The following is a 26,470-nucleotide window of genomic DNA, read 5'->3' as shown; positions in this document are numbered from 1 at the left end:
CAGATTAGTTCCAAGTATTCTATTTCCATAACAAATAAATTAACAAGACAAATAGCCCATTTACAAAAATGTGTGTGCTGCATAAATCAGTTTTTTCCTTTTTGTTTTTGTCTAATCATTGTATGTTACTGATACAACCTAGTTACAGGCAAAAAATGTGTGTGACCTTTATTAGCTGGTTTATGTAATACATTATTTCTATAATCTGGTCTATGCAAGGTATCAATCAGGACTGAGCAGAAATGCATTCTATTTTAAATGCTAAACTATTACAAATGGCATAACAACATGATGTTCAGCAAGGATGCTACCAATTAAGAAAAGCCTCACTTGACTGGGCATTAAGCTTGCGCTTGAAGTAATTCTTCAGTTCTAGGGAATTGACTTAAATACAAGCTAAACAAATTGCTACCACACAAGATGCCCCTGTAAAGAATGGTCCACTTAATGAAAAGTGAAAGAAAGAACTTTAATAACTAAATTACTGTGTAAAGTCTGGCCCTTCTGTGGAGTGAGAAGAGAGGCTGGGTTATTGAAAGGGACAGTCATGATTTTCACTCAGGTGGTTGAGCTATTAAAAAAATTGTTCACGACCTTCTTTGTTTCAGAGTGCATTTTCTAGTTTCATACTTTATTTAATTTCAGCTTGTGTCTACACAACCTTTTTTTTGTGAGTAGAATAACAAAAAGAATAGAAACAATTTTAAATGGTATTCATCATCTCGGGGCGCAAGGTAGCAAGGGCAAAAAATAAATGGTGGATTTAAATAGGTCACAATGGGATCAAGAAATCAAAGACAATGCCTCAGAACTTATTCAACAGCAGTGAAGTGAATTTAGCCGAGGAAAATAAGCGAGGAGCAATTAGAACAACCTGAATAGGACGAAGGGTGAACAGTTGGAAGCCTACCCCTGGAACAGTGGAAGAGCAGCCCATCCTAGTTGAGACAAGGCATCAAGGTCTGGTTGCCCTCCAGAGTGGGAGGTAACGCTTCCCTGCCGCTGGCCGCTTGGATCTGGGGTATAAACAGCTTTCAGACTAAACAGCTGGACGAGCAGTACTGAGTGTGGGTCAATGTAAGGATGTAAAACCTGGGGAAAGACAGTTCAAGTATTAATCCATTCTACTGGTAACGTCTGTAGAGGTGCTACTAGGTGGGTGAATTAATATAATGTAATGTTGGCTCAAAAACTTTGTATAGAAGCTTTAATACAGATTGTTGCTACCTGGCTTCCTTCGATTACTCCTGACTGGTTCAGCAGGGGAGAACGGCTTTGTGATTCGCTAGGGCGCTTTTACTGCATTTTAAAAGCTAGCTATGTCAACATCATATAGTTGTTGTGGGTATACAGGTTACATTAATCAGCCTCTAAAAAATATTTACTCTAGATTAAGAACAATGTTTGTTTGTTGCTTAACAGTGTATTCCTGCATACATTTGTCTCTGTCTGTCTGGAGGGTAACAGACAAATGCAGCTGTTGCATAATAGGCGCTTCTGTTTATAATGCTAAAAAGGGTTTAAAGTCTAAAGTTAGCGTATCAAATTTCTCTTTAGACTTTCAACAGGATTTTCTGAGCTAAGATTTCACTTGCTCCAGCTATTTCAATAGCAAACTGCATCTCCACCCACATATGTATTTAAAAAATATATATATATATTAAGAGATGACAGTCTGTGTGATCAATCAGTGCTATGGAACACATGTTGCTCGGAAACAAAAGGAAGGAGAGTTTATCTTCAAACTAGGAACTTTGGAACCTCTGGGAATGAACATTCTGCACTGTGTTTACAGCTGAAGAAGGGCTTTTGTCTGAAAGGTCCTGAAAATAAAATATTTTTTTAATCTTTTAAACCTTTTGTGTACATTTAAATACGAAAACATTTCATTAAAAAACCTTTATATATATATATATATATATATATATTATATATATATATATATATATATACACACACACACACACACACACACACACACACACACACACACACACACACACACAGTATATATAAAAGAAAGGAATGTTTAAGCTTTGCCAGATTTCAGCTTGCCAAAATAGTAACTACTGTCCCATTAAAGGACTGAAGGCAGTTGTTGGAAACTGGAACCAAACCCATAGAAAAAAAAGGTAATAGATATTAAGCAAAGGGACTAAGTACAGTAATGATCCTGCAGCACACACTAAATCAATTCTGTTTGAAATTTAGAACTGCAAACAAATAAATCAGATTAAAAAAATGAGAAAGTTAAGTAGGCAAACCAAACCGCAGTCACAGTGTACACACCGTAGATGGATCAGTCCAACAAGGAGACTTCTGAAGACTTGTGAGATCGCGCTGGCGAGTTAGAAACTTCTCCTCCCCACCCCAGCGTTCTGGAAGTTCAGGAAGGTGTAAACTAGCAGCTCCTTTCAGAACTCTGGCAAAGGCATTCACATACAGGCCCTCTGTTTAACAAAGAAGATGCTTAAGATCTAGATATACAGTGTAGCTAACATTAGGAGTCATATCTCCATTCTAACAGTAGCAACTGCAACGTAATATCGCACGCATATAACGTAATGCAAATAAACATTCAATTCATTATCTGCTAACATAAATGCCAATTGGAAAATGGTAACAGACAACTTTTTACATTTCTGAGTTACAAAATGCAGTTGATTTTCTACTGACAACCTCTATCAAAAACAACAATGTTTTGTTTTCTTTATTTGAAATAGACCAAAAAGACATAAGGTGGATTTTTTAAGCTAACTCTACATATATCATTATTTTGTACCAACAGATCTGTATCTGTGCAGCAGGACTACCTCTTATAGTTTTAAGAGTTCTGTCTATAGCATCCTTTTGAAGTGGCTTGTTAAATTAAGTATTGTCTGTGCTTTATTTTTTGAATTCCTCTGTGGAGAATTTGGAATGCAGCCTGCTGTGAAAATACAATACAAAACAAAAAGCAAGATAAATGAATTTGAAAACATAATTTCTTTAGTCCTGCCTGCAGAGAGGCATTTGTGAATCAAGCCCCAGAGAGTTAATAGAGGCTCCCTAAAGAGAGGAGATGCAGCCTCCTGATGAACAAGCATGTTTATAAATACATCTCTTGTATAAGTACAAGACTATTTGTCTTTCTCATTGGAAGCATGCTTTTGGCTTTTATTAATTATCTTTTTTATATTATTAACTTGTGCATTTTATGTGTTTTAAAATGTCCTCTATTGTGGGCCTTATAAAAGCTTACTGTGGCATATTTGTATTGTCATATTGCAGTTTACAATGATTTTCTCTTACCAGTTATTTATCACAGGTTTCATTGGACAATTCCCTGAGTTCTAGAATTGAACACACAATCCTCCATACACACATGACTGTAAGTGCTTTATTTTCCAAAATGCCAGTTAAAGACAAAGCCCAGTTCAAATTGTATTTACTGGACGCCAATCTGTGTGAATGGAGTGATGTTTTATTAATACTTACTATTAGAAATCATGAGGGCGTTTTGGCTGGCATATTGCCAAAATTGTCATTTTTTTCTTAAGGGACACATCTTTCACAGCAGATTTCATTAAAATGGTCTCAGCACAACGTACCAGGAAGCCCGAATGCCTGCGCGATTTGTACGCGAATGCCAGCTTGCTGGTAAAAGCGCACCATATGGTGTATGCTGAGGTGTGCGGGGGGGTGTTGCGGTGGGAGCTGCTTTCTGGCATCCAGTCTCTCCTTAACCCAGGCAAGCCACTGATCGGGTGGAACTGCAGCACAAAAAAATAAACAATGAAGAAACTCAGACAGAACATCACCTCACATCACTGCACCCCGCTTGTCATGGTCTCTCGAGCTCTGTTGCTGAACACAGGGATAATTTGCTGCTGTAATTAAACAACACAGTTCACGACAGAGAGTAATCAGATGCAGCGTCCCAGAGTGCATACATTTGAATTTGAGAACTGATTTAGTGTACAATAAAAGCTAAATTGATGAAGCACCACAAATCACATACTGTAAAATACTTTTGTCATTAAATGCATTCCTTTTATTTTAGTAGTTCTAAATTCAACTAGTTTACTAGTTACAGATGACTAGATGCAAGCTATGTGAATAACCTATTGGCAATACTTAGCTGCTTGCGTCTTTCAATAGTCTACCATGAAATATGGATTTCTTAATAATTTATTTTTTACCACTATATACAAATGACAGGTCATTAAAGGATTAAACTAAGGTAAATCAGCTGGAAGGATAATTTGCTGCTGTAATTTAATCTAAAAAAACTCCCCATTAGCTCCACTGGTAAAGGACATAAACAGTAAGTAACCTGAACTTCTGCCTCCAACTAAAAAGGTGATTGAATTGGGTTGATTGAAAGAGTTCCCCTTACTGTTAGCTTGCTCTTTCCCTGTCAGCAGCTGGACCATATCTTCCTCAGTTGTTGGGAAGTTCCTATCCCTCTGGAAGGTGGAGATTATTTCCAGCTCTGATTTACTGGGTTTTGCTTCGTCAGTGAAGTAAAATCCACTAAGGTAGCTGGGAGTGGGGGCTGGCTCCTGAGGAGAATAGGAGAAAAAGTTCAGGCATTCTCAAATTAAAAACAAAATGACTTCAAACCATGTTCCAAAATCCAACAGAAAACGTTAACATGCTCAAAAGAATACTACTGCTAACAAGATTTACTTTTCAACTGCCTTTCCTCCTTTCCCAATCAATCAGGTCATGATGTATTCAACTAATCCTAATACAGGATGCAGGCTTGTCCAAATGGAAAAACACCAGAAATATTTTATGGGCCTGCCATGGGTCCCCCGAATTACAATTACATACAGCAGTATAAAACAGAGTACTTCTCAGCACTATGTTAGACTACAGTACATTTTCATACGTAGTTAGATAAGTTAAGTTCAATGGTTAACTGTTTTTAGTGTTGCATCCTCTCACTTCTGGGCTGGGTTCCAATATGCAAGGATTACGACCACCCTCTAGTTGTGCCTCCTGCCACTTAATCAATTAAAAATCCCACTGCTTCACTCCTCGCTAAAGACTAATTCCTGATGTCAATGTCAATTAGAAAAAATGCCCCCCTTTGTGTGTGATCAAGATTCAGAAACCCATCCCTGCTTTTTCAAAGTATTGTACTAATGTGGAAAATACCCCCTTGTGATCCTGTAATACATGCCAATCTGGTGCTCTGTACACATCACTTGTGTGCAGGAATTTAGACTATCAGTCAAAGCATAAAGAAGATAGCACAAACAGCATCTTTACACTCCATTAAATAGGTCAGTGATTTAGCATCAAGAGAAATCAGGCTAGCCCATCAACCACAACAGGCCTTTGACCATTTGAGCACACTTTGACTAGGCAGACATTTACTGAGGTCAGAAGACAAAGATTTGTTTTTTTTCACCTTGATGCAGGGCGGATTTTAAAGCTTGTTTTCCAGAAAGCACATTAATCAACTGCAGTCTCCGCCACAAAACTGCACTTGTAATAATGAGTGTCTGAATCTCAGAGGCAAAGCCTTCATTTTTCATCCTCAGATTTTCAGAAGGCTGAATGAAACACCTCTAATGAGCTTTCGACCTTTAAAGCTTCATTAGTAACTTAGGATTGAGGCCCAACAGATACTCAACAGTTGTGTTTGTTTTGCTGATCTCATGGGGCCCAGGATTAGAGAGTCAGGTAAGCAGATAGCCTACCACATAAAAACACTGTATTTAACCCCACTGAGGTTAAAATAATAAAAAAAGCATATACAGTACAGTTGCAAAACCTTGAGGGTATTCCAAGTTATTAAAATGATGTAAGACCAACCAGATCCATTTGACAAATATGTCATTCTTTGGAAAATGAGCAGACCGCAGGAGGGAAATCCTATATTTTTTCACTCTGTACTTCCATTGACATAAAGTGCCCTCTACTGGGTGCTCCAGTTTTTTTTCAAAACATTTTTTTTTTTTTTTATCCTTCTTTTTTTTTTATCCTCTTTGGTGCCATTTTTTTAAAAAAAAACATCTGTTTGCAGTTTGATAACAGAAAGAAATAGCAGAAGTGGTAATTGTGGTGCGATAGGTTTGACAGACATCAAAGGCTGCAAACTGTCACCGTGGTTACTTACAGACACGTGAGGAAGTATTCGGATTAGGACAGTGCAGCAGGGAATTACAGGGTGGTGATTGAGTGATGATTCTGTGAGGGAGACTGGGTCCTTTGATGGCATCCCTCCTCGTAATCTGAGTTGAAACCCCCCAGCGTTTAATTGGCCATGATCGTTAAATACACGAGCAATGCAATTCCCTGCGAAAATCCCAAAAGAAAATAATGAATATAACTGGATTGTGGACACTTTGGTGTTCCTCATAACTTCCACAAAAATTATTAATGCTCATAACTATGTATCTGCTTTGCTTTACCATACCTCTGTTTGCTTTATTGTGCTTTCACATATATAAAAGTTAATTTAGCTTATGAACCTGGAATCCTATTTCCAGACAGTTCTCGCAAGCAATGTGATGTAGAGCGTAGTAATGTGAAGTACTTAATGCATCCTGTTATCTGCAGTCAGCTCAGTTGGTTACTAACCTATAACACATAGCTCTCCAGAGTCTGCATCAATAGTATAGACCCGGAGCAAAAGCATCATATGTGGGTCCAGTGGTTTTTGGTTGTCTGCTTTTACTGTCATGCGATAGCGGAATTCTGGGTTTCTTGCTGACGTCTTGAGTTCTGGAAGAGCCAAGATGTCAGGCAGATCCTCTAACCCTGATCGCATGATTCTCCCAGTCACCTGAAGGAAGCAGATTCATATCAGTAACATAATGACGTGACAAAAAGAGCAAGTGCTGGTATAAAAAACAAACTATAAATAGAAAACACTAATTGTGCATCTTGCAGCAAAAGAACTAACAAGTACAGTGTCCGCTGATTTATACTGCTGAGAGAATATTATACTATGCAGTGTCTCTTCACTATAGCTCTGTACCTCACATCTGTGTTCCGTGCTGGACAGAGTGTCCCATTCAGAAGAAAAACTGAACTGCCTTTCCCCACTGTTTCACTGAAGCAGGATGGCACTGCATGGTGGAGTTCAAACAAAGCATGCGTAAGTGCAGACCAACACGACAGAGAGTGTTAGCAGAATGCCCACCTTTATTATAGTTGCATTATCAGGAATGTAGTGCACTGCATCAATGTACAGGTCCACGGGCTGGCTGACTGATGCCTGCTGTGGAACGGCCGCTGTGGGGCTGTGAGGAACCCACGGGGGGTAAAGGAAACGAGATTCCTCCTGAGGAACAACTCTACAAGAAACAGAATCATTGTACACTAACAAACTGAAATTAAGAGACACCGGAGCTGTCTATAGTGAATTTCTCACTGTAAAATACGTAAAACTCTAAGGAGGATTCTATATAGTGATATAAGGTATGGCGTTAATTAGATCAATTGAATAGATTATTCACATGATTTTTATGTGAAAAAAACACCGCCTTCCAGTACTATTAGCTCAAAAGGGTTATAATAATGATTTTTTTTTTTTTTTTTACCAACTCTTACCTTTCCTCTTGTACCGGACTGTCTCTCTGTCTGTGAAGTTTTTTTGCAGGATCATAAACGGTGACTCTGATGCCAGACCCTTGTTGCACAGGCTCTGCAGAAACAATCAATTACCATTTACAATATCTAATAAATATTCACTCGAGCGTTCCTTTCCTCTTCATTGTGATTCTCATATCGGCTACTAACTCTGTTGATTTAAGCACAGAACCCTGTACAGGGTTATTTAAAGACTGCATTTTAAAAGCATGTTTTTAATGGATTGACTCATTTTTGATATTCATGAAATCGTTTCTGATGTTTTCTTTAAATAGCTACAGATGTTTCATACACACAGAATGTTCCATGCATACAAAATGCATGTAATCCATTAAAACAAAAGATGTGGCTGTGGCATCCCATATATGTTCTAGCATTATTGAAGAAGCTCTTCGTTCATTTAAACAAAACATGGATTCTGTCACTCAGGGATAGAACGATTATTGCATTGCAGTTTCACCTATGCCAGGTTTCAATGTGAGCTTGCAAACATCACCAATATATTCAAATTTAAACACTTAGGAAATTAAATGTAAACCAACAGCCCTACTGCATAGGAAGTTAACTTAAACCCACCGGGTCTCTGGCAATTAAATGAATGTTTATCGTAATCATAACATATTCAAACTTACCTGTTGTGCTGGGTACTGGAATTTGATCTGTTATGTACTCAGGAACTCTGCCAGCCTGCATTTGGATGTATGTTGAGATCTCATTAGGAGCCCACAGCGTGCGAGCGGCTGTCTTTTCTTCCTGAAATATGTCCACTTTTACCCAGCCAAGTGTTACTGGAGTGAAGCCTACAAAAGAAGAACTCTTAGTGGCATCAGTATATTTCAGCTAACTGAGGGATTAAGTTTCAATCAGCAAATTCGGTCTACAAATGAGGGAATATTACTATAACTGTGTTATACAATTGGACTGCATTTCCCTTTTGTTAGCATTAGTGCAATATTTACACAAAAATGTAATTAAATTAAAAGGGCAATAAGCAGATCATTGGGACCTATTTTGAAGCACATAAAAATGTGTTACAGTCTAAGAATAATAGAGCTTATATGCAGGGTGGCACTGTTAAATGCTCCAATGGGGCCCAGAGTGTTAAGTGCTTTAATCTGCACTTAAGATGCTCCTTGGCAGCTGTATAACATTAGAAACTGTACAAATACAGAAATCAGCCCAACCTCTGGCAATAAAAAAATAGAACTGCACCAGAAACAAATGCATTTGTTTCATAAAAACCTAGAGGTATGGCCAACATTTTTGCATCACCTCGAATTTTAGGACTGAGACATAAAAAGAAAAAAAAAATGTATGAACATAATTTAAATCTTTTATTTAACATCATGTAATCAAAGAAACTACAAAATGATATCGCAAAAGTCTACCGGAAATCCATAATAGTAGTACAGTATTTCATGTTAGATTTCAAAATGTCACAAGTACATGGAAAACCACAAAGCAGTATATAATTCAATTAATTAATGTAACATTATTCAGCTGGTTTCATTTGACTTTATGAAGCAAAATTAGTTCATTCTATAGGGTGATGCAAAACTTTTGTCCAGAGCTGTATATATGTTGGCATGCATTTCATTCGTAAGGTAACATGATTGAAAGGCAGCTCTAAAACGAGAAGGAATTCCACCTGCTGCGCTGTAGAGCAACTTCATGACCAGGACAGGCTTGTCCTCTGATGGATCCACCTCCCTGAATTCAGACGGGTCCAGGGAGTCAAACACAAACGTATCTGAAATGACAAAGAGAAATCTGAAATGGGAATGTGTTCCAAACCCAATCAGTGTGTCTCGCTACACAATTAAGCAATTAGTAGCAAATATTGAAAGGCCACCAATGTATGGTACCCTGAAGTCAAAATGTTGTATTTAAAAAGGTCTATGATGATGATCCATCTTAGTGACATGCAAGCTCAGAATAAATGGTACAGTATTACCTTGTACAACCCATCATCATTCCCTTCTCATTGAGTAGTCTGATTCTTATAAAGTTACATCCTTTAAGTATCGGGATGTTTTCAGAAACACTCTAAGTGGTATTATTACCAGGTGTTGTAAATAAATTTAACAACATGTGTTAAACAACATGAAATGGAACCACTTTTTTGTATTAGTTTTTGTATCTATTTACAAAACACTAGATTGATAAGACATTGTAATCATTTTAATTATGGACGATCTAATTATGGATGATCTAATGTGAAGTAAACATCTTAATTCCACACGTTTTCCTGTTTAACCCTTACATAAAGTATTTTTTAAAGCCCCCATACCATTGTATTGCAGTTTGAACTCATCTGCTTCCTTTCCAGGTGCCCTTTTCTCAACAGATGGCTTGAGAAGGCTGGACTTGGAGCGAAGCTTTGCATTCCCGTAAAACACTGACACTGTTAATTTAACAGCAAGAGGATCAAACTGCTTCAGCCAGGCCTGGAATTAAGGACACAAATGTCAGAACAGTGAATATCACACATTTCATAGAGGGGCTTGCAGGAGGCATGCAGTCGATTAATCACTTTTCATACTTCAAGTGTTCATATTGAGCACTTTCTCTTTATGTGGCCATATTTCAAGTATAAGAAATCTCATACTGTTCTTATCGCCTGACTGGTGGCAAATTACCTCTGTTATTATGGATAGAGAGATGCCACTGAATACCAACAATTTCAGGGAAACACGGAAGACAGACTGTTTCAATCTAAACTAAACTGATTTGACCGGTAAGCGTACTGTGTACGAATCTCTAATTTAACATGAACAGAAGATAATTAAGTTTACAGCACTCTGTAACATGTGTGTACTGGTGACAGAGTTCATAGTATCACTTACGTTATGTGCGGCATCAGACTTGGGATGTTGTAAAATCAACTTCACAACCACATCCTTCAACCCGATAGGAAGGATATATCCCAGATTAACTTGACCTACATCTTTCAAAAGAAAATACAACAAACAAGTCAACAGTGGGCTTTTTTTCAGAGTGGTTCTTATTTCTGCTGCTCCATGATTATGTCCATGAATTATTTTTAGTGCCGTTGTAGAACTTGTCCTTGAATTCAAACACAAATAAAGATGCAATTACATTTATAGTCTGGTATTTTTAAGCAGAAGAATGTTAAAGGTACTGTATTTATTTTCTTGCTATTAACAAACTGACGAGAACTTTTTCAAACCTACCTTTTCTTGTCCCTTGTTTTGGGAATGGTCCATAGAGCAATCTAATAAAAAAAAAACCCATAATAATCAGAAAATGTAGCTTCTTTTCATCACTTACTAACTTTTTAAAAAATATATATATGTATGGATATATAATATCAGGTCACTCTGTATGTATAAGAATTGGCACACAATAAATCTGCTTATCTGTTGGAAAAAATATAAAATGCAGTGTTTTACCTTAAATGTAATCTATTAAACGCTGGGATATCCGCTGCGAGCCCCCCTTGCTGCAGGTGAATCCAGCCCTTCTGAATATCAGCGGTGAACAGATGGCTGGCGTGACCAAGAAAGACCTGACAAATAAATAGGTTTTATTCAGTAATACAGCCAATAATGCTTTTAAAGCCAAATATACTTTAACCCATGAAAGGTTAAATTAGACTATATTTCATACCAGGCTAAAATCCTTTTATTCAAGATTTATTTCAGAGGACAAAAATCTAAACAGAATTACATAAAACACAAGCAGTGGGTATCTACTTAATTATAAACCCTGCATAACTCCCTATCTGCATTGGGATATCATGCATATTGATTGGCATCTCAATCCAATGTCACAATCCTCTGCAATCCCCATCTTCCCCACTAATTGGCCCCTAATTGGTTCCCACTATACACAGACACATGCTTCTGGGACATTTATTATTGATTAAAAATCAGTGTGTGACACAGCTGCCCTTGAACAAATCAAATGATGTACTTTAATGTAAATGAGAGCAAGAGAGAAGGTATTTGTTAAGCAATCACATAGTTCAGATTCCAGGTCGCTGTTCTGGGTGTGTTACCTGTCTCATAGACTGATAGCTATCAGCTGCCATCAGCGGGTCCTTAAGCAGCATCAAGACTGCAAGGCAGAAATCTTCCATCACTTTCCGACTCCAGTCATGCATGAAAAGCTGGTCCCATATCAGCAACACTGCAGGCAGGTCTAGAACGCTCATGAATCCCTTAAAGCAACACACACAAAGCATTGGCAAATGGTAAGTTTGACCACTGCAGCAATGTTTTTGTACAGTAAAAAGCTGGTTTTCACAAAAATAATATCCTTACCCATTAAGCTGTAAAAGAAGCAATAAGGGTTTTACCTCTCCCATCCACTTCCGAAGGAAGATGATGGGGTTTGCAAGCAGCTCTTTGCTGATAGCTTGGTGCCTATCAGTTCTGTCTGCAACATCCAACAGCTCCCGGGCCTGCTGCCTCTCTCTAGCGATCAGTTCAGCCAAAAAATCCTGACAGCAATCAAATAAAGTAAATTATACTAGTTCATATAAAAGGGTCTTAACTAAATGGTTGACCTTACAAGAAGATATGTTGATATACTTTTTTTTTAAAGATATTGAGTGACTCCTGTTACACTCCTGTTTATTGCCATCCATATGCCAGCACATGTGTAAGATTTTATTACAGTGCTCTTAATTTGGGTAAAGGTGTTGGTTACTTGCAGGTGCTTTGTTTTATCAGGTTTTACTACCTTGGGATCAAAGACAGCATTCCTGGAAGAGCAGAGCTGAAGATGAGCATAAAAGTCTGTGTCCTCTTCTTCGACGTGTCTCATGACACGTTCTGCCAGGGTAAAGATCTCCGGCCAGGATGGGAACTTCTGGATGAGAAAATGCAGGTACATGGCCAGTTCGTAGCAGTGTTCAGCTGAAAAAGAGATCATGTTAGGTCACACTGAAACATTGAACCCAAACTGGAAAGCACTCATCAAACTGGAGCACTTACCCTTAGTATCTGCTTGCTTAAACGCAATTTGCAAAGGAAAGAGCCAGTGGATGAGATAAGGCTCATAAGTCCCATTGTGCACATAGAGAATGTTCAACGCTTTGCTTGTTTCTGTGATCATCTGCTCATTGGTAGCAAAAGTTTGCATACAGGGTGTCCTTTCATATTTCTGCCAAGACAAACAAAAATCAGGGCAGCTGAATTAAGAGTCACAAAAATACACCACATTGTTACACCAATCTTTTCTCTTCACACCTCTGCTTCATGTTTCAATTTAAATGTACAGCAATGGGTAGGCATTTTGCATTATCTCTTTTTATATAATATTTACAGATGGTAAAGAAAATGCATAATATGAAAAATATCACACAAAATATAAAAAAAAAAGTCAGATTTTACTGTACGCTTTATTAATCCACTTATGTTTCAATATTTTAATGCATAGTCCTTTTTTTTTAAATGATTGATATAATTAACGAGAATCTACCATTTAACTGTAATCACTAAATCTTCCTTCCTTATTATCATACAATTAACAGCCTGGATTCAGCTGGACCAGTTCCACTATTCAGATGAAGGAATAAAAAGGTACAGCCAAATTGCTCACACATTATCTAGCATTTCACGAGAATGTTGGCAGGGATCAGTAGGACAGATTGAGATGGTATCATTACTTCATGAACCTGCGTCCTTGTCAAACCATCACAAGTCTGATTCTGCCTGGAACACACAGATCTGGCTTGGCAGCACCAGACAGAGCACAACCACCGAATATGAAGAAAGATGGGAAATGATAATCTTAACCCTTTCTGATCTAGTCTACGTAGGTGCATATTTAAAAGCAAATGTGTTTTTAAGTGTAGTGTAAGAGGAGGCAAACATTCAGAATTCTAATAAACGATGAGGCCTACCAAGTCATTTATATCAGAATTTGGAATATTTACCTCTGAGTAAAAACAAATCATAGCTATTTTACACCAATGCTTTATATAAAAATAAAAAATAAACTTAAAACACGTTCTGTTTACTCCCTTTTCTTGGATACCCCAATACATGTTGGCATCATTTATTTTTTTTACTTTGCTCTTTTCTGCGGAAGTCTGCACGGTTGCCGTAGTGATGGAACATTTTTTTCCAGTTTAAACTAGTTCCATTTCGTACGCTACGCAAATCTGTCAAAAGCTGTAGCGTATCGTGACATATCCTATGGCAATGAAGCAATCTGATTGGTTGTTAAGGTTGTGATGGTGTATAATTTATTGTAATATACAATGAAGTCCTATTTTATGAAAAGGGGAAAACAGCTAGGTTAGATTTAAGATATAATTCTCCAGACCTAATCATTTTCACAAATCACTTTTGCAAAATTGCTTCCTTTCTTTTAATGGAATAAATGCTTTGAAAATATACCTTAAGGGGAACTGCATCCAACAGGGCAATGCCACAGTTTTCAGCACAATACAATATATACTGTTTGGCATCAGAATTACATTTCATGTTGCCCTTTAATGTATGTAAACCTTTTAAAATGTGCAGATTCAATGCAGCTTTCCTATTTCCCTACTGCAAAGAGCCTGCCTCACCTCCACCACAGCGTTTTCAATCAAGCCCGAGACAGGGGATCGAGTGGCACTTCTGAGTTTCAGTTCAGCCACTCTGTGCCCCACTGCTCGGCCAAACTTCTCTCTGGCGGTTTTCTCAAGATTTCTAAAAGACAAACATAGTACACGCTTGATGTATTCTGAGGATGTAGTTAACGGTGGCATGATAAACATTAATGACGATAGAGGTACCACCTCTTTACAATTTCCATTCTAAAGGATCTTTTATTTAAAGACCAGCTTGATTGGTCTTTACAACCATCAGAGCTCCATATATTCACAATTATGGCTGTGCTAACAAATACTATAGCCTGCACTGAATTGTTAATCCCTTTCCACAAGACCGCCCTTGCCCTCTAAGGAAAGTTTACTTACATCTGTGATAAAGAATTTTAATTTACAGCTTAATGGAAAGCTTTCGCTTGAGGTAAACAAGTGTGTTGTACTAAAAACACCAAACCCAGCTTAACCTCTGTTCAGTCTTTCCCTTTAGGTTCTCACGCACAGAAGCGTTCTGTGTTTTAGCATGATCTATTTTTGTGATCTAATCAACCAAACAAAATAACAACTGAAATCTTGAACTGTATTATGTTTTTAAAAATGAAACGGTCATCCATATAAAAGAAGTCTAGCATAGTGAAACTGTCGAGCAGACAAATCCCTGGTGAATGCACAGAATAAGCAGGTTGTGTTGCAGTATTTTATTATCAGTTTCCACCATGTGCAATAAATCTTCGCTGTGCACCAGGATCACTGTATTCTTACAAAGCTTTGCTTAGCAATAATTGCATCCTTACTGTAAAGAAATTGCTTTATGAAACACTTTGTCTGTGTTTAGCAGTTTATCAATCCATACAGAGTTTCTGAGGGTAGTTGGCAGTGGTCTCCCTTTCAGCCTCTCACACACTGTTGCCATTCGCTGGGGATCGGAAGTGAGGATGGCAGACACCGATCTTCCCAGCACTTCACTTCCAGGGGAGCTCAGGGGAGGCGGCTGTAAGCCAGGAAGCGGGATACCTTCATCTGTAAATGATACTTGCCATCACTGTTAATGTATATTGCTGTTTGAAATTATCGTTTGCATTTTCCTATTGGCTGTTTCTGCTTCTTATTGGCCATGCTTTAAGCAAAGCAGGTATCACACCCCTTCTTTCCCTGAGCTGTCGTTGTTCGTTCTTGAGAGGGAGTGCAACGCTCCACCTTCTTTATTATTTAGTCCTTCAATCAGAATAATTGGAACCAGAGACACCCAAAGGAAAGCCTGCAGCTGTCGTAGCAGAATGACCCTCTCACATTACTTGCAGTACAATGCGCATGCTGTATTACCTTCAGGTTGTATCTGAAAAGCAGATCCTCGGCGGGTTGTCAAATGCAGGTCTTTGCTCTCCACAGATTTTGTACGTCTTCTTCTTGCCATTAATGCAAAGGCAGATTGCCATGTATCTGAGCTCAACCCCTCGCCATCCTGCACAAATTGAGCACTATGTTACGGCATTCTCAGCTGAACCATTATCCTTGCACTAACAAGATATTCACAGGGGCAGGGACTTAATAAAGATTTAAAAATCTGGGATATAATAACAGTAGATAGAACAAAATGCAGGTAAGCAATGTGAACATTGCAACTTTCACAAATAGTTAAAGCTTGCTTTAAAATATTATTGATCTCTATTGACATCTAGTGGACTCAGTGAGGCAGTGCACCTGTAGCTTTTTTCTGTAACAAGTGTTTTGTTGAACATTCCCATTCCTCAACAGCTGGCTGTTGAAAGGGTATCACCTTTAAGCAAACCTATTTTTGCTAACCCAGCACTTCACTTTGAGTGAGTTCAGGACATGTATGAAACAATTAAACTTAATATATGACCCCTCTATCTTTTCCTCCCTGTGCATCAAACTGTAGCCCAATCTGCTAATATGAACTAATTTTATTCCAACAATAATACATCTAATGAATCATAGTCATATATAATATATTGGGGTTTTTTTTACGTTTTTCTTTGCCTCCTGTCTGGCCAGTAACTGTTCCATCTCAGTAACTACCAAGCTGTAGGTGTCATTGATAAAATTGGTCATCTCCTGGGATAAACCAGTGAGGTCACCATCTGTGGAAAAGAGAATGAAATACAGAAAATGTAATTTTTAAACTGTACAAGGCACTGTAACTTTAAACAACATGATGATTGAGAAAGTGAGCACAGTCTATATAAGCAAATCAAAGAGAGAAACATTTTTAGTTTTTTTAATTCTACTTCCACAAGGAAAATGCATAACGCTGAATTCCTGATGCAGACAATGGCTGATGTTCCTTACCTGGTCTCCTTTGGCAGTGGCTGATCTGCGCAGATTTCTCACAAAGCTCCTCCAGCATGGCGAGGGTGTTTTTTCTCAAAGAATCTCGCTCACTCTCACTCATGCTTGGCGGACACTGTATTAAAATCAGCACCACATTTAAAATCAGCCTTTAACAGTAACACTCAATTATACCATCCGCATAAAGAAAGGCTCGTTGTTTTGCCCATTTCTTTATATTTTTGAATTTTGGAACTGAAGAACACACAGCGAGGATTGCACAAGCAGTGACAATGTGAACTTCCCCACAGCACCCTGTCATCATGTCTCAAGCCTGCCCTGCAGGGACCACTTCGAGGGGAGGGGCAGTTCAGCCACCAGGCAGCTCCAACCTTCAATGTCAGTCAAGGCAAACTGCAGTGGTTTTGTGATGTGGGCTAAAGTATGACCTCCAGACTAATTTCAGTTTTGACCTAGACTGGTGATTAACTGGCATAACCACATATCACCACCTACCTAACCCATGAAAATCATATTTATTGCCAAACTGGTCCACTTTTAGCTTTTCCGTGAATGTTGTATGCTGATGCTGGTACTGCCACTAGTGGCACAGTGGAGGATGCCTACAGACTACATTTCAATGTCATTTTTATTTAGAAAAAGCTTCACACATGCTTGTGTGAGTAACCTTTACTGTGGCCAGTTCTAAAGGAGCGTCTTATTGGTAACTCATTAGCGCTCTTACTTACTAGAATGCTGGGCTGATTGGGGAAATCACTGAAGTGCTTCTCTACAAAGTGTTCTCCAAGGAGGGTGAAGATGAATTGACTTTGTTGAGGGTGCTTCAGTTGTGTTTCCACCTCTTTGGCAAGAGCTGCTCCCAGCGTATTATAAACCTTGGAGAAAAATCCAAATGCAAATATTTAGCTGAAAGCTTTTATGTTAAATGTTTTAGTTTTTTTTCAAATACACAAAAAAAAAACCAGCAAAAAAGAGCTCAACTCTTCTAGCTCTGTATTTTCTAATTATTTTTTTTCTTTTATCAAAACAAGTAGTGTAGATATTTGAAACTGTATCTTACCCTGTGCCATGGTTTTTCAGGCAGCAGTGTCTCCTCAAGACAGGAGTCTAACCAGGGCATCCCAAAAATATGCCCCCTATCTGGCCCATATGTTAGATTTCGACAGTCATCAGACAACGTTTTCTCCATTGTATCTAAACGTTTAAAACACTCTACAGACAACGGGAAAATAAAATTGTATCATGCTTGTTGTTAACTTTTGCATTGACATTGACAAGACTTTTTTTTTTATTTGCAGGATGAGTAAATAGGTAAATTTTACAATTTTACATACACTGTCTATGTCAATTTTAATACATTTTACTTAGTGTATATGGAGTCTGCTGATGGACTATGAGCCTTATACAGCAGGGCTTCTCAAGCTCGGTCCTGGGGACCACCTGTGGCTGCTGGTTTTCATTCCAACCGAGCTCTCAATTACTTAACTAGACCCTTAATTGAACTGATAATTTGCTTAATTAGACCTTTTTACTTGTTTTCAGCTCTTGAACAGTTGCATATTTCAAGTTAGCTATAACATTTGATAAGTAACTTGAACTGCAAACTGTTTAAGAGCTGAAAACAATTAAAAAAAGGTCTAATTAAGCAAATTAGCAGTTCAATTAAGGGTCTAGTTAAGTAATTGAGGGCTCGGTTGGAATGAAAACCAGCAGCCACAGGGGGTCCCCAGGACCGAGCTTGAGAAGCCCTGTTATATAGTGTTACAACTTTATAGGCACCCAAGAATCAGACGATTCAGTAGGTCTGAGAAAAAGGACTTTGTTATTTACCTTTTTTCAGGTGAAGAGAAAGCAATATTTCCAGTAAAAGAGCACTTTTCTACATTTTGTGTAAACTAGCATTAAGTATGTAAGAGTATCCTGTCTTGTTTCATAATAATAAAAGCACTGCAGTAGTCTTTGCGTTTAAGTGTGCCGTGTCCCACAGCCATCTATGCGTTGATATTATGTTGTCATAGCAACTGTTACCCTACGTCAGTTCATCGTGTTTAGACGTAATGTCGTAATTATTATATTTAAACACCAATTAATTGAAAACGTTCCTTTTATACAACGAAAATAAGTCTACAACGTCCAAATATATTTGCTATTTAGTGAATGTAATTACAGATTGATTTCTTGCAGGCGCTTTCACCTCTGACCCGGTGTTGCGTTACGTTCCTCAGCGTGAAAGATGTCTGCTGAGCGATAGCGCTGGTCGCTGGGCTTGTTTATTTCATTTTTAAGTTTGCTTTTCATTTTAGTTTTGCGTCGATCGATGGGTTTTAAATCGAGAAGAGGAACGGTTTTGATTGCTTGCCATGCAGCTGCGGCCTCAGTATGACAGGTGGGTTAATCCGTTGACATTTCAAATATTTGTACCTAGCTTAGTTTAGTAGGGACGAGAAAAGTAAATAAACAAATCGGCAACTAACGAGCTTTCAAAAAAAGTTCACACGCTTGTGAACGAGCGTGTAAAAAATCATCTCGCTAAAAGTTTCAGATGTACAGTGGATCAAATTGTTAAATTTAGTGCGAGTAAACGTCTATATTTCTTAAAATTGGACCAAAAATAAATAAATAAACTGATCGCTTGTGTTGACAGCTGCCGAGGGAGCCAGGCTACAGTATCACTTGTTTCACATGATCACAGACACCGATCGGAATAGCCCGAATCTTTGAGTACTTCACCTAGGTGACATTACTACTCAAAACACGGTCCCTCCCAAATTATTGCATTGTTTGTTTCGTCTAAATTACGTTATCATAAAGGTGCGTAAAACCTGGTTTCCTTGAAATTCACATTTTTTGTTTAGCCCATTAACTTATCACTCTGTTTTTGATATAGCTGCGGTAGGATTCAGTGTTGTGGATAAAATGTTTTGCTACCAGCAATACTGTACTGGTAATTACGCTCAAGAAAGTCGATTTAACAGGACTCGGGTTGCTCTTTAAGCCCACATGCTTTGTACATTTGGATACTTTTAAACAAAGTCAATAATATTGATGTTAGGATGCAAAAAATATTAACTTGTAGTTATATAATTCACCTACAATTATATAACTACAAGTTAATATTTTTTGCATCCTAACATCAATATTATTGACTTTGTTTAAAAGTATCCAAATGTACAAAGCATGTGGGCTTAAAGAGCAACCCGAGTCCTGTTAAATCGACTTTCTTGAGCGTAATTACCAGTACAGTATTGCTGGTAGCAAAACATTTTATCCACAACACTGAATCCTACCGCAGCTATATCAAAAACAGAGTGATAAGTTAATGGGCTAAACAAAAAATGTGAATTTCAAGGAAACCAGGTTTTACGCACCTTTATGATAACGTAATTTAGACGAAACAAACAATGCAATAATTTGGGAGGGACCGTGTTTTGAGTAGTAATGTCACCTAGGTGAAGTACTCAAAGATTCGGGCTATTCCGATCGGTGTCTGTGATCATGTGAAACAAGTGATACTGTAGCCTGGCTCCCTCGGCAGCTGTCAACACAAGCGATCAGTTTATTTATTTTTTTTGGTCCAATTTTAAGAAATATAGACGTTTACTCGCACTAAATTTAACAATTTGATCCACTGTACATCTGAAACTTTTAGCGAGATGATTTTTTACACGCTCGTTCACAAGCGTGTGAACTTTTTTTGAAAGCTCGTTAGTTGCCGATTTGTTTATTTACTTTTCTCGTCCCTACTAAACTAAGCTAGGTACAAATATTTGAAATGTCAACGGATTAACCCACCTGTCATACTGAGGCCGCAGCTGCATGGCAAGCAATCAAAACCGTTCCTCTTCTCGATTTAAAACCCATCGATCGACGCAAAACTAAAATGAAAAGCAAACTTAAAAATGAAATAAACAAGCCCAGCGACCAGCGCTATCGCTCAGCAGACATCTTTCACGCTGAGGAACGTAACGCAACACCGGGTCAGAGGTGAAAGCGCCTGCAAGAAATCAATCTGTAATTACATTCACTAAATAGCAAATATATTTGGACGTTGTAGACTTATTTTCGTTGTATAAAAGGAACGTTTTCAATTAATTGGTGTTTAAATATAATAATTACGACATTACGTCTAAACACGATGAACTGACGTAGGGTAACAGTTGCTATGACAACATAATATCAACGCATAGATGGCTGTGGGACACGGCACACTTAAACGCAAAGACTACTGCAGTGCTTTTATTATTATGAAACAAGACAGGATACTCTTACATACTTAATGCTAGTTTACACAAAATGTAGAAAAGTGCTCTTTTACTGGAAATATTGCTTTCTCTTCACCTGAAAAAAGGTAAATAACAAAGTCCTTTTTCTCAGACCTACTGAATCGTCTGATTCTTGGGTGCCTATAAAGTTGTAACACTATATAACAGGGCTTCTCAAACTCAATCCTGGGGACAACCTGTGGCTTCTGGTTTTCATTCCAACCGAGCTCTCAATTACTTAACTAGAACCTTAATTGAACTGATAATTTGCTTAATTAGACCTTTTTACTTGTTTCCAGCTCTTGAACAGTTGCAGTTCAAGTTACTTATCAAATGTTATTGCTAACTTGAAATATGCAACTGTTCAAGAGCTGAAAACAAGTAAAAAAAAGGGTCTAATTAAGCAAATAAGCAGTTCAATTAAGCGTCTAATTAAGTAATTGAGGGCTCGGTTGGAATGAAAACCAGCAGCCACAGGGGGTCCCCAGGACCGAGCTTGAGAAGCCCTGCTGTATAAGGCTCATAGTCCATCAGCAGACTCCATATACACTAAGTAAAATGTATTAAAATTGACATAGACAGTGTATGTAAAATTGTAAAATTTACCTATTTACTCATCCTGCAAATAAAAAAAAAAGTCTTGTCAATGTCAATGCAAAAGTTAACAACAAGCATGATACAATTTTATTTTCCCGTTGTCTGTAGAGTGTTTTAAACGTTTAGATACAATGGAGAAAACGTTGTCTGATGACTGTCGAAATCTAACATATGGGCCAGATAGGGGGCATATTTTTGGGATGCCCTGGTTAGACTCCTGTCTTGAGGAGACACTGCTGCCTGAAAAACCATGGCACAGGGTAAGATACAGTTTCAAATATCTACACTACTTGTTTTGATAAAAGAAAAAAAATAATTAGAAAATACAGAGCTAGAAGAGTTGAGCTCTTTTTTGCTGGTTTTTTTTTTGTGTATTTGAAAAAAAACTAAAACATTTAACATAAAAGCTTTCAGCTAAATATTTGCATTTGGATTTTTCTCCAAGGTTTATAATACGCTGGGAGCAGCTCTTGCCAAAGAGGTGGAAACACAACTGAAGCACCCTCAACAAAGTCAATTCATCTTCACCCTCCTTGGAGAACACTTTGTAGAGAAGCACTTCAGTGATTTCCCCAATCAGCCCAGCATTCTAGTAAGTAAGAGCGCTAATGAGTTACCAATAAGACGCTCCTTTAGAACTGGCCACAGTAAAGGTTACTCACACAAGCATGTGTGAAGCTTTTTCTAAATAAAAATGACATTGAAATGTAGTCTGTAGGCATCCTCCACTGTGCCACTAGTGGCAGTACCAGCATCAGCATACAACATTCACGGAAAAGCTAAAAGTGGACCAGTTTGGCAATAAATATGATTTTCATGGGTTAGGTAGGTGGTGATATGTGGTTATGCCAGTTAATCACCAGTCTAGGTCAAAACTGAAATTAGTCTGGAGGTCATACTTTAGCCCACATCACAAAACCACTGCAGTTTGCCTTGACTGACATTGAAGGTTGGAGCTGCCTGGTGGCTGAACTGCCCCTCCCCTCGAAGTGGTCCCTGCAGGGCAGGCTTGAGACATGATGACAGGGTGCTGTGGGGAAGTTCACATTGTCACTGCTTGTGCAATCCTCGCTGTGTGTTCTTCAGTTCCAAAATTCAAAAATATAAAGAAATGGGCAAAACAACGAGCCTTTCTTTATGCGGATGGTATAATTGAGTGTTACTGTTAAAGGCTGATTTTAAATGTGGTGCTGATTTTAATACAGTGTCCGCCAAGCATGAGTGAGAGTGAGCGAGATTCTTTGAGAAAAAACACCCTCGCCATGCTGGAGGAGCTTTGTGAGAAATCTGCGCAGATCAGCCACTGCCAAAGGAGACCAGGTAAGGAACATCAGCCATTGTCTGCATCAGGAATTCAGCGTTATGCATTTTCCTTGTGGAAGTAGAATTAAAAAAACTAAAAATGTTTCTCTCTTTGATTTGCTTATATAGACTGTGCTCACTTTCTCAATCATCATGTTGTTTAAAGTTACAGTGCCTTGTACAGTTTAAAAATTACATTTTCTGTATTTCATTCTCTTTTCCACAGATGGTGACCTCACTGGTTTATCCCAGGAGATGACCAATTTTATCAATGACACCTACAGCTTGGTAGTTACTGAGATGGAACAGTTACTGGCCAGACAGGAGGCAAAGAAAAACGTAAAAAAAACCCCAATATATTATATATGACTATGATTCATTAGATGTATTATTGTTGGAATAAAATTAGTTCATATTAGCAGATTGGGCTACAGTTTGATGCACAGGGAGGAAAAGATAGAGGGGTCATATATTAAGTTTAATTGTTTCATACATGTCCTGAACTCACTCAAAGTGAAGTGCTGGGTTAGCAAAAATAGGTTTGCTTAAAGGTGATACCCTTTCAACAGCCAGCTGTTGAGGAATGGGAATGTTCAACAAAACACTTGTTACAGAAAAAAGCTACAGGTGCACTGCCTCACTGAGTCCACTAGATGTCAATAGAGATCAATAATATTTTAAAGCAAGCTTTAACTATTTGTGAAAGTTGCAATGTTCACATTGCTTACCTGCATTTTGTTCTATCTACTGTTATTATATCCCAGATTTTTAAATCTTTATTAAGTCCCTGCCCCTGTGAATATCTTGTTAGTGCAAGGATAATGGTTCAGCTGAGAATGCCGTAACATAGTGCTCAATTTGTGCAGGATGGCGAGGGGTTGAGCTCAGATACATGGCAATCTGCCTTTGCATTAATGGCAAGAAGAAGACGTACAAAATCTGTGGAGAGCAAAGACCTGCATTTGACAACCCGCCGAGGATCTGCTTTTCAGATACAACCTGAAGGTAATACAGCATGCGCATTGTACTGCAAGTAATGTGAGAGGGTCATTCTGCTACGACAGCTGCAGGCTTTCCTTTGGGTGTCTCTGGTTCCAATTATTCTGATTGAAGGACTAAATAATAAAGAAGGTGGAGCGTTGCACTCCCTCTCAAGAACGAACAACGACAGCTCAGGGAAAGAAGGGGTGTGATACCTGCTTTGCTTAAAGCATGGCCAATAAGAAGCAGAAACAGCCAATAGGAAAATGCAAACGATAATTTCAAACAGCAATATACATTAACAGTGATGGCAAGTATCATTTACAGATGAAGGTATCCCGCTTCCTGGCTTACAGCCGCCTCCCCTGAGCTCCCCTGGAAGTGAAGTGCTGGGAAGATCGGTGTCTGCCATCCTCACTTCCGATCCCCAGCGAATGGCAACAGTGTGTGAGAGGCTGAAAGGGAGACCACTGCCAACTACCCTCAGAAACTCTGTATGGATTGATAAACTGCTAAACACAGACAAAGTGTTTCATAAAGCAATTTCTTTACAGTAAGGATGCAATTATTGCTAAGCAAAGCTTTGTAAGAATACAGTGATCCTGGTGCACAGCGAAGATTTATTGCACATGGTGGAAACTGATAATAAAATACTGCAACACAACCTGCTTATTCTGTGCATTCACCAGGGATTTGTCTGCTCGACAGTTTCACTATGCTAGACTTCTTTTATATGGATGACCGTTTCATTTTTAAAAACATAATACAGTTCAAGATTTCAGTTGTTATTTTGTTTGGTTGATTAGATCACAAAAATAGATCATGCTAAAACACAGAACGCTTCTGTGCGTGAGAACCTAAAGGGAAAGACTGAACAGAGGTTAAGCTGGGTTTGGTGTTTTTAGTACAACACACTTGTTTACCTCAAGCGAAAGCTTTCCATTAAGCTGTAAATTAAAATTCTTTATCACAGATGTAAGTAAACTTTCCTTAGAGGGCAAGGGCGGTCTTGTGGAAAGGGATTAACAATTCAGTGCAGGCTATAGTATTTGTTAGCACAGCCATAATTGTGAATATATGGAGCTCTGATGGTTGTAAAGACCAATCAAGCTGGTCTTTAAATAAAAGATCCTTTAGAATGGAAATTGTAAAGAGGTGGTACCTCTATCGTCATTAATGTTTATCATGCCACCATTAACTACATCCTCAGAATACATCAAGCGTGTACTATGTTTGTCTTTTAGAAATCTTGAGAAAACCGCCAGAGAGAAGTTTGGCCGAGCAGTGGGGCACAGAGTGGCTGAACTGAAACTCAGAAGTGCCACTCGATCCCCTGTCTCGGGCTTGATTGAAAACGCTGTGGTGGAGGTGAGGCAGGCTCTTTGCAGTAGGGAAATAGGAAAGCTGCATTGAATCTGCACATTTTAAAAGGTTTACATACATTAAAGGGCAACATGAAATGTAATTCTGATGCCAAACAGTATATATTGTATTGTGCTGAAAACTGTGGCATTGCCCTGTTGGATGCAGTTCCCCTTAAGGTATATTTTCAAAGCATTTATTCCATTAAAAGAAAGGAAGCAATTTTGCAAAAGTGATTTGTGAAAATGATTAGGTCTGGAGAATTATATCTTAAATCTAACCTAGCTGTTTTCCCCTTTTCATAAAATAGGACTTCATTGTATATTACAATAAATTATACACCATCACAACCTTAACAACCAATCAGATTGCTTCATTGCCATAGGATATGTCACGATACACTACAGCTTTTGACAGATTTGCGTAGCGTACGAAATGGAACTAGTTTAAACTGGAAAAAAATGTTCCATCACTACGGCAACCGTGCAGACTTCCGCAGAAAAGAGCAAAGTAAAAAAAATAAATGATGCCAACATGTATTGGGGTATCCAAGAAAAGGGAGTAAACAGAACGTGTTTTAAGTTTATTTTTTATTTTTATATAAAGCATTGGTGTAAAATAGCTATGATTTGTTTTTACTCAGAGGTAAATATTCCAAATTCTGATATAAATGACTTGGTAGGCCTCATCGTTTATTAGAATTCTGAATGTTTGCCTCCTCTTACACTACACTTAAAAACACATTTGCTTTTAAATATGCACCTACGTAGACTAGATCAGAAAGGGTTAAGATTATCATTTCCCATCTTTCTTCATATTCGGTGGTTGTGCTCTGTCTGGTGCTGCCAAGCCAGATCTGTGTGTTCCAGGCAGAATCAGACTTGTGATGGTTTGACAAGGACGCAGGTTCATGAAGTAATGATACCATCTCAATCTGTCCTACTGATCCCTGCCAACATTCTCGTGAAATGCTAGATAATGTGTGAGCAATTTGGCTGTACCTTTTTATTCCTTCATCTGAATAGTGGAACTGGTCCAGCTGAATCCAGGCTGTTAATTGTATGATAATAAGGAAGGAAGATTTAGTGATTACAGTTAAATGGTAGATTCTCGTTAATTATATCAATCATTTAAAAAAAAAAAGGACTATGCATTAAAATATTGAAACATAAGTGGATTAATAAAGCGTACAGTAAAATCTGACTTTTTTTTTTATATTTTGTGTGATATTTTTCATATTATGCATTTTCTTTACCATCTGTAAATATTATATAAAAAGAGATAATGCAAAATGCCTACCCATTGCTGTACATTTAAATTGAAACATGAAGCAGAGGTGTGAAGAGAAAAGATTGGTGTAACAATGTGGTGTATTTTTGTGACTCTTAATTCAGCTGCCCTGATTTTTGTTTGTCTTGGCAGAAATATGAAAGGACACCCTGTATGCAAACTTTTGCTACCAATGAGCAGATGATCACAGAAACAAGCAAAGCGTTGAACA

The 26,470-nt window shown here is 38.1% G+C and overlaps 2 protein-coding genes across 2 annotated transcripts; one reads left to right on the top strand and one right to left on the bottom strand.

Moving 5' to 3' along the window:
* Positions 1-906: 906 nt before the first annotated feature.
* On the bottom strand, positions 907-18,463 carry LOC121308457. The gene is made up of 26 exons (XM_041240870.1): positions 18,296-18,463; positions 17,526-17,677; positions 17,194-17,340; positions 16,466-16,580; positions 16,145-16,257; positions 15,479-15,617; positions 14,950-15,175; positions 14,135-14,258; positions 12,552-12,720; positions 12,298-12,473; positions 11,912-12,055; positions 11,612-11,773; positions 11,004-11,119; positions 10,785-10,825; positions 10,437-10,537; positions 9,881-10,037; positions 9,239-9,340; positions 8,223-8,390; positions 7,552-7,645; positions 7,142-7,295; positions 6,577-6,781; positions 6,113-6,291; positions 4,379-4,544; positions 3,591-3,752; positions 2,290-2,450; positions 907-1,092 (listed from the first exon to the last, which is right to left on the bottom strand). Exons 2-26 carry the CDS (start codon positions 17,652-17,654, stop codon positions 907-909), a joined length of 3,636 nt encoding a protein of 1,211 aa, XP_041096804.1. The 5' UTR covers positions 17,655-17,677; positions 18,296-18,463.
* A 2,182-nt stretch (positions 18,464-20,645) lies between these two features.
* Positions 20,646-26,462, top strand: LOC121308458 (the record flags this gene model as incomplete). Its single annotated transcript, XM_041240871.1, has 9 exons — positions 20,646-20,813; positions 21,433-21,584; positions 21,770-21,916; positions 22,530-22,644; positions 22,853-22,965; positions 23,493-23,631; positions 23,935-24,160; positions 24,852-24,975; positions 26,392-26,462. Coding segments are annotated over exons 2-9 (1,064 nt in total), but the record flags the coding sequence as incomplete, so codon positions are not given.
* Positions 26,463-26,470: the final 8 nt, after the last annotated feature.

This window comes from Polyodon spathula, unplaced genomic scaffold (assembly GCF_017654505.1).
Source record: "Polyodon spathula isolate WHYD16114869_AA unplaced genomic scaffold, ASM1765450v1 scaffolds_708, whole genome shotgun sequence".
Taxonomy (NCBI): Eukaryota; Metazoa; Chordata; class Actinopteri; order Acipenseriformes; family Polyodontidae; genus Polyodon; species Polyodon spathula.
Note: the sequence above shows the minus strand (reverse complement) of the source record. Positions and strands in the feature narration are given on the sequence as shown.